The following is a 15921-nucleotide window of genomic DNA, read 5'->3' on the forward strand; positions in this document are numbered from 1 at the left end:
CAAATCTATCGTTCTGCCCCTGAACAGGCAGTTAACCCACTAGGCCGTCATTGAAAATAAGAATATGTTCTTAACTGACTTGCCTGGTTAAATAGGTAAAACAATCAAAATAAAAAGTCACTTTCAGGCACCTCCACACACACTAGATGAGGCATTACCCTAGTTGTTTTATGAGCTTCATTTACATATGAAAACAATGTTCTGTCTCTCTCTCAGTCCAGGAAGTAACACCTTACCGGAGTCAAACCAGGTCATCATTGCAATAGGGAATACACTATCTTTCCAGTAATAACCTAATAACCTCCATTGCCATCAACATCATTCTTACCCAAGTTTTTCCATAAAAACAAAGGACAGTGTACCCTTCACACAGTACAAATCAGTCCACGTTCAGCCAAATGTTTATACATTTGTCACAACATAATTAACATTAGCCTACCTAATAACAATCTAGTCCTCATAATGAGTGAAACACCCTTCTGTAACGCCAAGCAATAGCCTGATTCTGAGTCTTATTTACACCTGTTAGTCTTGCCCTGTCCTAGCCTGATCAGATGTTCTGTGGTCTGACTCAAAACACACACACTATGACAGAGAGATTGTGAAGACAGACATATGGGGATGGAGAGATAAAGAGAGAAGCATGAGCGGATAGTTTTTATATAAAGCGTGCCCTAGCACTTAAAATAACGATGATGATTATAACAGGGTGTTAGTAGGAGCTGCCCTAAAGGAGGAGCTTTGGTCTTTGTTACTATCACTGGTCTTTGTTACGAGCACTGGTCTTTGTTACTAGAATGTTGATTGTCCTTTCTTGTCATCATAGTAGCCATTCAAATGATAACATTCAAACTAAGTTTGCTGAACTCCTTGACTTAAGTGTGGTGGACCCATACCCCATTATCCAACTATAACCATGGACTCCACTCCACCTAGCAAGCCAACTGGATTGTCAGGGCAGGATCATATTACAGGCCTGGGACTGTGGAGTTTATGTTTATTTCACTTTTGATCATTATCCATTTCACTTGCTTTGGCAATGCATGTTCCCCATGCCAATAAAACACTGAATTGAATTGAGAGAGAGGGGAGAGACGACCATGTGGTTGGGTGACCCTGACATGCATTTTGGATCTCATCAGCCCATGGACACAGTGTGTGTGTGTGTATACAGTAATGTACAGTAATGCCAGCTTAACACAATTGTAAACACAGTAAGGAGTGTCAGGAATTTCTCCAGGCATTCTCCTTCATGTGAAACACTAAAAACTCTTCATTGTGAGACCAGAATGATGATAATATGATGGCATGAAATCAATTCTCTTGTGTTATTCAAAATTTATGGCAGCAATTTTCTAGTGTTAGTCATGCAGAACAGTTGAGGATTAATGTAGCTACACTTGTTATTTTTGTCTGGAGACTGGTTGTTCACAACAGTTTAGCTATTCCCCAATAAAACATGGGTGCTGAGAGACAGGAGTGAAGTTTTAATTTACCTCTTGGAGACGTTTCTTGGTCCTCTGGAGAGCATCCTCATAACCCTTCTGTCTCAGCTCACTCAAACTCTCATAGTACTCTTCTGAGTCATCACTCTCCGTAAAAAGCACCTGAGCAAGGATCTTCCAGCCACAGGTGTCTAGAGCATGGCCCAGGTACACCTGGAGTTGGTAACACAGGGCATCCGTTTCCCGTTGGGACACCTCCGGGGCCCCGAAAAGCACCGTCCACATGCCCACCGGCTCCTCGGGAAAGGGGGGCAGACAGGGCTCCAGGTCCGAGTTGACCGCGCAGAGTTGAACGTGGGCTGCCCGGACGTCCTGGAAGGAGAATAGCCCGGCCCAGCTGTAGCCCTCTCGGCTGCTGTCCGACTCCTCTCCGTCGCCATCATCCGGAGAGCGAGGCAAACTAGGGACATCCGCTGGTTCCAGGACCTCAATGTCGGTCACCTTGCAGGACACGATGTCCCACGAGCCCAGTGTTTTGATAACACTCTCGGCTGGCCTTGACGAGGAACCCACCGCCGCAGTTCTCTCTCGAATGGGGCTCTTTGTCGTTTTTATTTCTTTCGGGCTGACGTTACATCTAACTTTAACCAATGTGGAGATGTCATCTTTCCTTTTGGTAGGACTTTTTATTGGAGTTTTGTGTTTGTCTGCCTCGGGGGCTAGTTTGACGGTGACGGGGGATACGAGGTCGCATTCGACAGTTTCCAATAGCGAATCCCGAAACGCTGTCCGTTTCTGTACTGTTCTATTGTGGCAGGTTATGGCGAACTTTCCCTCGATCTCGTTCCAAGCAACGATGAAAATGAATTTGTGTCTTTCCTTTTCGTCGAAAACATTTGGTCGAACGGCCACCCAGTCCGACTCTACAGAATCCTCCATCATGAATGACATCTCATCCAGCCAGTAAAAACGGAGCTAGTGAGCTCACACACAAATACCCCTTTTTTACAGTTCGCCGTTGAAGCTAAAAAGGCTAGCTAGCTACGTTAACCAAAAAGATTACAGAAAACCAGCCGTGGCTAGCTTTGTGTACAAGCTTTGAGTTGATTACCCTCTGAACGTTGCCTCAAATCAGACATCAAGTAAAGGAAATATTTCCGTAAAAAGCTTGCCTACATCCATAAGAACAAAATAGACACGAAAAGCGTAAGAGTCGACTTATTGTCGTAAATTGGCAGGCTAGTCATCTCACCACCTGCCTCGCTCACCAGCCTGCTGGATGGCTCCCTTTGTGCGACTACAGACAATGCACAGCCGCGGTTCCCATCGTCACGTGTGAGGATCTGTTTACAAGCCGTGAAACGGTTGAGAGCTGCTGTGCTGTCAAACCCGGGGGGGGGTTTTCTGAACAAACCACCTTTCTGAAATGTTCGGAAATACTGTCTTTACTGTTTCTAGATTGTTAATAGTCCAAAGACAACCGGTGGATATTATCCACGAGATGTCCCTCTGTTCCATCCGGCAAATTGTTGTTTTGATGTCGCATCTTTACCTCTTTCAAACGTTTTTCTTCCAACTGCGAAGTGTTGTGACGTAGTTCAGCACGAGGACCTAAACATCTGCACGTGGGACACGCAGTGGACGTGGTGACGCAGAAATTTACAACAAAACATGTCAAATGTAGCCTACAAATCCCTATTTATTTTAATCAAATCACTTTTAATATAAACCTTTATTAATGTGTTATAAATCATGCATAACACAACTAGTACTTGCCCTGGCAAGTAATCCTTTGTGCTCATACAATTTTCACTCTGTCAATGTAGCATATATATATGCCTGCATTGAACTAATACATAAAATAATAATAAAGGCACCATGACATAATAGCGTCATAGCAACAAGCATGGTGGTGACAATTTGTTAAATAATCTAATCAAAAGATACATATTTCATTGACTTCAGACCATTTGTTGCCAGTGACAGAATCAACTGAATGGTTAGGTTACTCTCATTTGATGTTTTGAGGACTCACCATTGAACATCTGTTTTGTTTATTTGGGAGGTGTTTAATTAAATGACATACGTTTCCACTTTTCTTTTTTCTTTATTTAACTAGGAAAGTCAGTTAAGAGCACATTCTTATTTACAATGATGGCCTGTCAAAAGGCAAAAGGCCTTCTGCAGGGACAGGGGCTGGGATTAAAAATAAAAATATAGGACAAAACACACATCACGACAAGACAACACTACATAAAGACCTAAGACAACATAGCATGGAAGCAACACATGACAACACAGCATGGTAGCAACACCACATGACAACAAATGGTAGCAGCACAACATGGCAAAACAAAACGTGGTACAAACAAACTTTTGGCCATTAAGCTACAATATATTTTGTAAATCATGAATTAATTCGTTTTTACTTGCTGCTTTTACCTTTGATACAGTCATTGTTTGTTATGATGATACTGAAGCCTACTGGGGATTATAATGGGCCAGATGGTCCAACACTGCCACCTACAGATTATAGTTTACTTAACAGTAGTATACTACAAGGTGATTTCCATTTTGTCCACTTGATGGCATACTTTGTCTCTAAAATGTATGCAGTTAAACTGCTCTAGTCTACTCTAAACCAAGCAGTCACACTATATGGCAGTTAGCTAGAGATAGCCTACCATGTAACAAATTGCATAACAAAAATATATAAATCATTCTGAAAACTAAAAGATACATTTCCTGGAGGAATTTTTGCTTTTGTGAACGGGTGGCAGGTAGCCTAGCAGTTAGGAGCTTTGGGCCAGTAACCAAAAGGTTGCTGATTCGAATCACTGACAATACTAGGTTTTAAAAAATCTGCCGATGAGCCCTTGAGCAAGGCACTTATCCAGAGTGACTTACAGGCGCAATTAGGGTTAAGAGCGTCTGCTAAATCATGTTTTCCCAAACTCAGTCCTGGATTTTTGATATTCCTGCAGGATATGGTAATTACTGCAGGAATCAAAATTACCTTAATTCGTCAAGTGTATTTACACATACTCAGAATTTTACTTGGTAATATGGTGCTGCTAGTGACAGAGAACATTTAGAGACAAGAACTCTAAGGCAGGGTTTCCCAATCTCGGTCCACGTTTTGTTTTTTACCCTAGCACTACACCTCTGATTCAACTAATCATCAAGCTTTTACATTTTGAATCAGCTGTGTAGTGTTAGGGCAAAAAAACAAAACTCGCACCCCTTGGGGTCCCGAGGACTGAGTTGGGAAACGCTGCTCTAAGGACTCTAAGTCTTCATACCACAATGACTACCACCCCATAGCACTCACACCTGTAATCATCAAGTGCTATGTGAGGCTTGTTATGGCACACATCAACTCCATCATCCCAGACCCACTCCAATAGATCCATAAACGAGGCAATCTGAAGTGCACTCCATACCAGCCTCACCCACCTAAATAAGAGGAATACTGTTCAACACCAGTGTCCCCTCCAAGCTCGACATAAAGCTTAGGACCCTGGGACTGAACACCTTCCTCTGCAACTGGATCCTGGACTTTGATGGTCTGCCCCAAGTGCTGGTAGGCAACATCACCTCTGCCACGCTGGCCCTCAACACGTGGGCCCCACAGGGGTGCGTACTTAGTGACCTCCTGTACTCCCTGTTCACTGCTTAAGTATGGCAATAGTACTGCCCTCGATAGCATGGCGCTGCAGAGAGTGGGGTGGACAGCACAGTACATCACTGGGGCCGAGATGCCTGCCATCCAGGACCTCCAACAGGCGGTGTGAAAGGAAGGCCCGGAAAATCGTTAAGACTCCAACCACCTAAGCCATAGACAGTTCTGCTTCCATACAGCAAGCAGTACCTGTGCGTCAAGTCTCTGCACACTCACAGGGCCCTACACACACACTGATACTCCACACAGTCACTCCATCTATCATTTGCTCACACACATGAATTTATACTGACTCTACACACAATCATAAACACTGCTGCTACTGTTTATCATATATCCTGATGCCTTGTCACCTTACCCCTATACATATCTATCATTCCCTGCAGACTGTAAATATGGTACGGGAACTGACCCTGTATATAGTGTACTTTGATATTTCTAGATTGTGTGTTGGTTCTACCTTATTTATATTGTTAAATAGTTATTACTGCATTGTTGGGGTTAGCACTAGCAAGAAAGGCATGTCACTGTACTTGACATTAAAACTCAAATACAGACAGGAATTTACATACAAAATGTGTAGGAACAGAGTCGCAAGGGAATGAGAAGTCGATATACTAATCTTTACAGAGGATGTACAAATTTACAGTATCACAATGCATAGAGATGAACGGAGTGCTAATGTAGTTGTTTTATGTGCAGTTCAGAGATTGTTTAATGTACATATGAATGAGATGGCCGGTTGGTGAGGGCCCCAGCCGTTGAAAGAAACTGTTCAGATGATTGAATATTTCTGCAGGACATTTTTTGTGATGGTAGAATGACTGCGTGTATGTAATCATTTCTATTTTGATGTCACAATTTACTGTAATTGTTAACACTTGGTTATTTTTTTATTTCAGAAAACAGTTGTGTCTAATGTTTTGATAAGAAATACAATAAAAAGTCAAACATTAAGGTCACGTGGAAGTTTATTAAATAAAACAGTATTGAAGTCAATACTTCCATTTGGTAAGACAATATTTGGCACTAGATTGTGTTCAGAACTAGGCTACATTCTTCAGAGCTAACATTGTGTTCACAGTAGTTGTTAACACTTTATAAGCTTAGGTTTAGATGCACCAGGGATGTATTCATTATCTCTTGCAACGGAAACTGTTTAAAAAAAACAAATGATGAAGCAAGCAGAACAAAACCTAACTGAATTTGTCCAATAGAAACTTGTTTTGATGCCAAATGTTGTTTGGCGTAAACAGTTGTTGCTAAATGTTTTGCAACAGACTCTGCATAATGACTACACCCCAGATCAACAGCACACTCTGGAGACATGTGGACACTACAGCAACTTTTTAGTTTGTTTCACTAACACCACGCATCACTGGCTTGATGACTCCTGTAACATTCTGTCCAAGTAAAGCACATATCAAGTTTGAAATGAGAAATCTATAACATGTTACTTCAATTATTACAGAAGAGTATACGATGGTGCTACACTATGTACAGGTGGTGCAAATCTAAATGACAAGAAAAATAACTTTTGGTTGACAAAAAGATGGTCCTGGAAATCAGGAGAATAAGACTTTATCTGATAATTTTTGGTATGTAAACTTGGAATATGTGGGAGCTCTTCCCTCTGCCTTTCTCACACAATACCACAACACACCTACCACGAGTAGAGAACAGCATCCTCCTGGCTGGTTTACCTCCCTCCTAGCCCAGGAGGAATGCTCAGTGGCTGGCCTTTGCCTTCTCAAACAGGGGCTTGAGCTCGTCCAGGCTGGTGGCCTCCTTGTGCTGCATCAGGTCAGCATGGCCTTTGGTGACACCCCAGCTGTCAGGGGTGGACATGGCGGGACACTTGGGACGGCCGGATGCTGGCTTCAGCTTCTCCCAGTAGTCACGGCGGGCCCTGGGGGAAGAGAAGGATGGTCATATGTATACGCCAAACGTAGTTATAAGCTGGTACTAAAATGTTACAGTAGTATGTAACCTCATGTTTTATAGTACCAATTAGAGTTAAATAATTTAACTCTTGTAATTTTGGACTGGAGTCATAAACTGGCACCCCTTCGTGGTTCCTGGTATCTTATTCATTTGTATCCTTGTGGTGTATACGGTCTCGTTACCTGGCGCGGACCCAGGGCTTGGTGTGCATCTCCAAGCCAGCACCCCAGTTGCCGTGCTTGACGGAGGCAGGGGGCAGGTAGCCTCTCTCTGTGGCCAGCTCCTCAGCCACAGCCCTGATGTGGTAGGGCTCGAAGCCGCAGCAGCCACCGATGAAACGGATGCCAACGTTGAAGGCTTCTCTGGCGTACTTGTGCATGTCCCACCTGGTCAGAATCCTGGGCTCCAGACCTGGGGGAGAGAAATGTAGTCAGAAGGAGGGAGGCAAGAAAGGAAGAAAAAGGGAAAAAGAACACAACTACAGGGCAGGAGAGAGATTGCGATGGAGATGTTATTGTGTGTGTACCGAAGGGGAATTCTGGAAGATCGATGAATCCCTGGCAGTTGCAGTCAGGAGTGTGGTAGGCCAGAGGCTGCACCATGTAGTGGGCCTTCAGCCCTGCCCTCTCCACTCCCTCTTTCATCATCTTCACTGTCTTCACACAGGTCATGGGGTCAAAGTGGCAGTTGATGCCAACAATATTGGCTCCTATAAGCAGAGAGTGAGATGACAGTTTGACAATATCACTATTGACACTGTTTTTGGTTTTACTATCCTTGTGGGGGACCAGAAGTCCTCACAAGGATAGTAAAACAAGGGGGGACATGCCACCGGTCCCCACAAGGAAAAGGCCATTTTAGGCTTAAGGAAATCGAGTTCAAGCTCCAATTGTTTTGGTCCCCAAAAGGATAGTAAAACAAACATGTGTGCACATCTAATGGTTCAATTAAGTCCCATACCAGCTTTGACCAGCCTGACAGCACAATCCCCAGGGCTGACACCGTTGAGGTCTCCATCAGGGCCGATGCACAGGCAGGCACATACTGGCTTCCCGGAGGTTTTCAGCACCTGCACGGCCCACTCTGCCTCCTCCACATGCTCAAAGTACTGCACAAACACACAGATGGGGTGAATAAGTGAAGACCCAAAACACAGAAACCAGCATTGTCCAAGTGAGGATCCATTGAACATAGAAACGGTCAGGTCAAAATGAGATGTTTATAAGAAAATGTGCTATATGCATGTACAACATCATATTCCTACCTCTGCAATCATGAAATCCACATTCTTCTTGACAAAGACATTGAGCTGCCTCTTGAAGATACCCTTGACCTCAGCCTCGCTCTTGCAGCTCAGGTATGAGGGGGTCTGGGAGACCCCACCTGCCACCATCGCGTCACCCTCATTGGCCACCTCTCTGGCCAGGTCACAGGCAGCCTCGTTGATTTGTGCACCCTGGTGCAGCCATTGATTAGTGTACAACCTTATTGATGTAGTTTCAGGTACAGTACAATGCATTTTATATCACTAATGTGAAACATGCCAAGTAGGCTAAACACCACATTGGGAAATAGTAGAGCTGAACAGAAGTTGAGAAACGTATAGTAAACGGATTTACAGGTAGATTAATTTATATCAGCTCTTTCAGTCATTGGTCAATTTGGCTAAAAGGTCATTACAGTAGCATGGGTCTGGCATGCTTATTCATTCCCCCCTGAGCTTTCCCAACCGAGCAGACAGATACTCACTGTGAAGCGCTGAGCATTACCCCTGTTCTCCAGCTTATCGTCACTGGCGTAGAAGGTGAAGGTCTGCATGACATTTGACCCCGACCGCAGGAACTCACGGTGCAGCTGTCGCACTGGAAGTAAGAGCAATCGGCTTTTGGCTAAGTATTTACAACTTCGACTTAATGCCCTCAGCCTCGTCTGGTTAAAACGTGCACTGTAAAAAGTAACTAGTAGTGTCTACTCCAACAGTCAGTAGAACTAAGCATAAAAGTCGTACCAACTCATGTCAATAAGATTTATCACTTAATGTTTGAGTACTGTTAACAAATTAGGTAATAGAGTAAATAACAATTTACTTGTGTTCTGCTAATCTAAAGTAGAGTTCACAAGTTATGATTATTCAATATTTTGGCAGTCAGGCCAACATTCATAAAATAAGTTGTTCTTACTTGACTATTATGTTTGTCTTTACTTAAAATAAAGTAGTCAGAGATTGATATTTGATATTATATTTACTTTTTTGCAAGTTAAGAATATTTAGTGCCACATGGCTCTGTTTTGGGGGGATTTGGGGTAAGTCAACATTTCAATAAGCATACATTGTTTAAGAGTGTTAATAAATAAAGAAACTAATTTCTAAAATAGTATTAAGCAGTTTGTTGTGCTATGATGTGTAATTGATAAGGAACAATATCAAAACCGTTGGGAAAACTGACATTCAATAATGAGACAACCCATTCTCACCATCAACAAGGTAATGTGCCCCACTCGTCATAACAGAAGCTAATGCAGCATCTTGTAATGCTTACAGCTCTACCACCAGTTACCGTTCGAGAAATGAGCACGGTGCCCAAGAAGGACTGGCAAGGGGGGTTCAAGTGGCAAGTCTTCATATGCATAAAACAATGTTAGGCTAAACATTAAGACACCACTGAAAATGAGTAATCAGAACTACTTACACTAGAAAAACATCTACTTAAAGTACTAACTTTTGTTAGGGACACTATGTTCACTGCAACAAATATTAATGTTCAAGTAACTTCAATCGTTATAGCCCAGAATACATCAAGTTCATAAAAAAACAACTATTTACAACTTTAAAATATAACAGTATTTCCACAAAAATGTTGTTAGCGGAACTAACTACTTTACAGTGTGCGTCTGGTGGACAAGTTGTAGGCGAGAGGCTGCGCGAACCGCTATGTATTATGACTGATGCACGTTCCAGGCTAGGTAGCCAAGCAATTAGATAAGCGCGCTCATTTTACCAGCCTCGGGATGCTCTGCGGCGGCCTCAGGAGTCCAGGGACCCGCCTTCACGTATCCCCTCTTCTCCAGAGCGAATACGAAGCCCCCATCCCCGATGACAATTTCGCCTGCATCCAGGCGCTCCAGAATGTTCTGCACAAACATTGCGTAATTAGTTGGTCATTCTCCAAATATGAAATATGCACGCTTAATTAACACGCATAACAGCTCCCTGGATGAAATAAGCTAGCCGTAAACTAGGGTCGGTGCCATCAGGAATCCTTGGGACGTCCTTACCTTAAACATCAACCCTCATCCATTTTAACATTTCAACTTCAGTGGGTTGGGGACACTTAAAATTTAGCAGTATTACCCAAATTAGTACCACACAGTTGATTCAGACTATTAACTCATCCACCAAAACTCTTAGGGCCGTGTTTGGGAAACGCTTCTCTAAAACAAAGTTACAGAATATAGTTAAAGTAGAAGTCACAATTGTTCCATCAAACACGCTTTGTGAGAATGTTTTATAGTTATAAAAACTTACGCATTAAAAAAATAACTTCTCAATAATTGAAGCAATACATAGCACATCTGCAAAGGTTCTGCAAAATAATGCATGCAATTGTATACAGCCATAATGACGTTAATACATATTAAGTCGCAACTTACCCTCTTAGCTCCAGCGGGTGCCATGATTATTGGTGATTGCAGTTGTATTTTAGATGCACCTTCTCAACCAACCGCTTCGGCTAGATTTGGTGTTTGAAGCAGTGAAACCTCTGCCTTTATACGCCAAAAGAGAGGTGTGGTGCGCAGTGATGTCACACACAGATCCGCCTGCTCCTGCTTCTTACACATGGTGCTTTCATGAAAATTGGGAATTCAGGGAAAAACGATGTAAAATCATGACGTCAATGATCCCCAGGTCGGAAAGTCGGAGCTCTGGAAAGAGGCCCCAGTTCATGAATTGGAATTCCGAGTTGGATGACAGTCCAAAACTATTTTTCAAGTCGCTCGTTTTTTTCCGAGTTTCCAGTTGTTTTGAACGTACTGAAGTCGGAAGTCGGAGACATCAGCAGATGTCATAACTTACTATACATAAACCCAGCCTAAAACCCAAATAGCAAGCAATGCAGATGTATAAGTTCCCAGTTGTTATGAACACAGCATAGATCTCTTTTTTCTCTGCATCTATAAATGCAAATGTAGCACAAAGAACACTTGTTATTTTACCTTGTGCATGTTTACTTAAAAGAAAGATGTCGACAGGGCAATGTGCAATAGCTTATCATGGTTGTTTGTAACTTCAGTGAAGGCCCACAGCACAGATATTTAGCATGGGTCAATCAATATGTGCAATAGCTCTTTCCCTTATGACTTGGAATTACAGTTTTCTAGGTCATGTGTGACCATCAAAAAATAAGATCACTTGTTTATACATTTTATTCCAGAGCCTTCAGATATAAAATGGGGCTGCCTCTTTTTCCAAGATTAACATGTGTTCAGTGTTGGTACAGAAATATGTTTCTTTGTCTGTTTTTGTTAGATTGATTAATATAATTCTTAAACTCATCCAATCTGGTTAGACCTGTCAGAATTCCATGAGTTTAAGAAAAAAAAATACACAAATAACTGCAAAATCAGATGGCAGGTAAAGTTCGGAGGCTACAAAGAGTTCGATTTTTTAAAAATATATATATACAGTATATAAGTATTTAAAGTGGCAATCAGCACTTAAAACAATAACACAATGTTTTCTCGTCCCTGTTTCGGTAAAAGTATGAGGAATGCGCTGGAGAAATTCAACCAATCTCAAATTCATAGACCGAGCTATGGATGCAACACTGGCATCTTTCTAGAGCTCTGACTTCTGACCTGTAGGTCGCTGACATCATGATTTGACCTCGTTTTTTTTCAGAGTTCCCAGTTGTCTTGAAATCACCATTAGCCAAGGGGTCTGTGGCAGGAGTGATGAATGAGAGACTAGGTCATCATGCAGTTGCATGTGTGTGTGTGTTTGTGTCCATGGGAAGCAGAGGGGATGGGGAAGGAACATTTTGGGCCTAATAAAAGAACTCAGCACAACAGTAGGCCTACACCATAACTGATCTACAGCAATATAGAGCCCCTTAGCGAATCACTGGAGCCCATCACAGTTATATAAGATGCAAAAAACCTACAGGCAAAGCTGTTATTTATAGAGGCACTTTACATACAGTTATAGTTTTGAAGCATATATGTACTTTACGATTATAGCTTACAAGCACAGATGTACTTATAGTTTAGGGATTGGGGGTTTCTGGTACATTGGGCAAATCATTATAACCCAAGGTGGTAGCCTGACAGGTTTCATAGTGGGGGTGTTGTATGTTGTCACTTACAGTTGTATGCTTACACAAGCACACACACACAAGCACATGCTTGCATGCACACAAGTGCGTATGCACACACTCCCCTTGTATTGCATTTGGTTGTGTGTTTCATGCTTTATGCTACAGGCTTCTTTAAGGAAATACACTGAGTGTACAAAACATGCTCCTCCCATGACATACTAGACTAACCAGGTGAATCCAGGTGAAAGCTATGATCCCTTATTGATGTTACTTGTTAAATCAACTTCAATCAAATCAAATCAAAAGCGCAAAATACAACTGGTTTGGACTTTATCGTGAATTGCTTGCTTACGAGCTCTTCCCAACAATGCAGAGTTTAAAGATGAAAATGAAATAGTAACACAAGAGGAATAAAATAAAATACACAGGAATGGAGATACAGTACAGTGAGGACCAGTACCAGATCAATGTGCAGGGGTACAAGGTATTTGAGGTAGATACTGTATGTACATGAATGCAGGGTAAAGTGACTACGCATCAGGATAGATAATAATAATAGTACAATATAGAACAGAGTAGCAGCAGATGATAAAAGTGAGTGTGTGTGTGTGTAATGTGTATGGATGTGTGTTTGTGTTGTGTTGGTCTGCATGTGGGTGTTGTAGTAGGTGCCAGGAGCATCGGTTCGTGTAAAGAACTGCCACGGTGCTGGGTTTTTTAAGCTCATATATTTCCTGTGTGTATCAAGAATGGTCCACCACCCAAAGCACTAATATTACTAATATTACTAATACTCAGTGTATATACATGTGTGAATAACTACCGTACTAACATTTACAAAATGTGGGAGTAATGATTAATAAATGGTATGCATACTGTTTGTAAATGCCTTAGAAATAGTTTATAAATACCTCTAAAAAGCGTTACCTGTTTTTGCTAAGTATCCAATGTTTCAGGTATCATAAAAGGTATTGTAGCTTTTAACCTTTTCAGTGGCATGCTGAAAAAGTCATACAGTAGTTGAGCATCACAATATATATATCTGTACAAAATATAATAGATTTTTGTTTGACGTTATTATGTACACCTGAGACAATGGACATTCAGGAGAATGGACATTTAAAGAATGATCGAATAGACTTGTATTGTGTAAATAAAATATGACTGTCAGTAACAGTAGATTGGAATATAATATGACATTGTGTTCTACAATCTTAGAATAAAAGCTGCTATCTAAAACCTAAAATGGATCTCCAGATGTCCCCATACGAGAACTCTGCGTAGAACCCTTTTAAATACGAGGTAGAACCCTTTGGGTTTCAGGTAGAACCAATTTGGGTTCCATGTAGGGAACCAAAAAGGGTTCTACCTGGAACCAAAAAGGATTATTCTATGGGGACAGCTGAAACACCCTTTTGGAACCCTTTTTTCTAAGAGTGTATTGGTTCTATTTATATCTTCAACATGCAGTTGCAGATACAACCCTGACATTAGTTAAAGGCAGTTAATACAATAGATTCAAAAAAAGTTGTCAATTCCTGAGATATGTATTCACACTTTTTTTTTAAAGTAGTTACTTTCTCAGATCTGTGTTAAAATAGTTTTTATAAGTAGTCACTTTGTGCGATCTGTATTCAAATAGATTTGATAAGTAGTTATTTTGTGAGATCTGGACTCAAATAGTTTTTAAAAGTAGTACTTTTTTGGGATCTGTATTCAAATAGTTAAGCACCTCCAAAGTAACAGTCAGTTCCCACCCCCCCAATGTGTGTTTTACTTTCCACAAAGCATAGGTAAACTTATAGTTATCCCAGGTCTGCTGCGCAGTATTGACAGAAGTCCACTCATTTATTTTCTTGACCAAATCTCCAATCCCCTGTTCCCCTGTCTGTCAGCAATGGTTATGACACACACACATGTGCAGTCGCACAAACAAATGCATGTGTGGATACACACATACACATGCACGTGCACACACACGCTTTTAGAAACATATGGTTAAGTTATGGTTAAACTCCCCTGTTTTTTAACAATAGATCCAATAACATTCCTCAACAGATACAACCTGAATGCAGGTCAGCTGTTCCAGGGGGTTTCTAGGGGTTGTACTTATATAATAGTAGATGATACTGTAAGTCTGTGTGTGTCCCAAATGGCTCCCTGTTGAGCTCTCGTCAAATTTGGGATGCAACTCTATGTCCCTCCGTGGCCTGTTCAGACTGGATCCAATACATCAGACCAGCAGGGACTGATAAAAACAGCACATAACCTCCTGTGTCAATCCAGGAGCCCTTGTGAAATGTGCTACACCAATTGAGTGGAAGTATTAACTCCCGAGTGGCGAAGTGGCGCAAGGCACCGCATCTCAGTGCTACAGACCCTGGTTCGATTCCAGGCTCTATTGGGAGTCCCATAATTGGCCCAGCGTTGTCTGGGTTAGGCTGTCATTGTAACTAAGAAGTTGTTCTTAACTGACTTGCCTGGTTAAATATATATAGATTTGGTTTAAATGTCCATAGCCTACTGTGAATGTCACCCACAAAGGAATTCAATATTCTAGTCTTGTCCTAATAGTTTTCTTATCCAGTGTGTTGCTCAGAGTAGCTTTACCCATATTGTGTCGCTCGGAGTAGCTTTACCCATATCGTGTCATTACACATCACTGGCCCTGGTTAATGTGTATTGTGTAGACTAGTGTAACAGTGTAGATTCCGTCCCTCTCCTTGCCCCTACTTGGGATTGAACCAGGGACCCTCTGCACACATAGACAACTGACACCCACGAATCATCGTTACCCATCGCACCACAAAAGAACGTGGCCCTTGCAGAGCAAGGGGAACAACTACTTCAAGGTCTCAGATCAAGTGAAGTCACCGATTGAAACGCTATTAGAGCGCACCACCGCTAACTAACTAGCCATTAAACATCGGTTACACTAGGTGAGATTGTGCCTGGCCAATGCTCTATGGGCAGTTGATGTCGACTCAAGTTATGCAAGCATTGTCTGTCTACACTGCCATTAGATGACAATGACATAGATAGATCTTGTCACAAAAACAAGATTTTGTGAAGGGTCTATTGGACTAAATATCATCAATATCAACAGTGCTTATCCATTTTGTGTGTATTATTCATTTATTTGTATATTCTCTTTTGTGTTATACGCTGGGGCCCTTCTATTCCCTCGATTCCCTGAGACACAGCCTGACCTATGATATCTAAAGAGTTAACATTTCAGCGATTTTTAGACTGGGAGGGTCTGGACACAGTTGGTGCGTTCAAAACAACTCGGAACTCGAAAAGAAACTCCGACTAGGAAAAGTCGTTTTAAACTGGCATCCAAATCTGAATTACAAGTTGCAAACTCGAGCATCATGCTATCAATAAGTCAATCAATTAATCAATATATTTTATAAAGCCATTTTTACCCAACCTAAAACCCCCAAGAACAAGCGATGTAGATGTAGAAGCAGTGGCTAGGAAAAACTCCCAAGAAAGGCAGGAACTTGAGAAGAGGCAGGAATTTGAGACGAGG

General features: G+C 41.8%; 2 protein-coding genes across 2 annotated transcripts in view; both read right to left on the bottom strand.

The window, feature by feature from the left end:
- Positions 1–3098, bottom strand: part of LOC118387427 (junction-mediating and -regulatory protein-like) — a 67199-nt gene extending 64101 nt beyond the window's left edge. The window contains 1 exon segment of the mRNA XM_052525569.1: positions 1497–3098. Within this exon segment, the coding sequence (XP_052381529.1) occupies positions 1497–2396 (900 nt within the window). The 5' untranslated portion in view covers positions 2397–3098.
- Positions 3099–6080: 2982 nt separating this feature from the next.
- On the bottom strand, positions 6081–10879 carry LOC118371634 (betaine--homocysteine S-methyltransferase 1-like). Its single transcript, XM_035757175.1, has 8 exons — positions 10723–10879; positions 10071–10203; positions 8821–8933; positions 8336–8527; positions 8032–8179; positions 7598–7780; positions 7254–7482; positions 6081–7036 (listed from the first exon to the last, which is right to left on the bottom strand). The coding sequence occupies exons 1-8, from the start codon at positions 10744–10746 to the stop codon at positions 6856–6858; spliced, it is 1203 nt and encodes a 400-aa protein (XP_035613068.1). The 5' UTR covers positions 10747–10879; the 3' UTR covers positions 6081–6855.
- Positions 10880–15921: the final 5042 nt, after the last annotated feature.

The sequence above is a fragment of the Oncorhynchus keta genome, chromosome 9 (assembly GCF_023373465.1).
Source record: "Oncorhynchus keta strain PuntledgeMale-10-30-2019 chromosome 9, Oket_V2, whole genome shotgun sequence".
Taxonomy (NCBI): Eukaryota; Metazoa; Chordata; class Actinopteri; order Salmoniformes; family Salmonidae; genus Oncorhynchus; species Oncorhynchus keta.

Excerpts from the sequence above, each read along its gene's own strand:
- LOC118371634 (XM_035757175.1), bottom strand. The coding sequence starts at position 10,746 with ATGGCACCCGCTGGAGCTAAGAGG. Across the intron at positions 8,528-8,820 it reads GTAATGCTCAGCGCTTCACA|GGTGCACAAATCAACGAGGC; the intron begins GTGAGTATCTGT and ends TGGCTGCACCAG. Across the intron at positions 8,180-8,335 it reads TGGATTTCATGATTGCAGAG|TACTTTGAGCATGTGGAGGA; the intron begins GTAGGAATATGA and ends GTGTTTGTGCAG.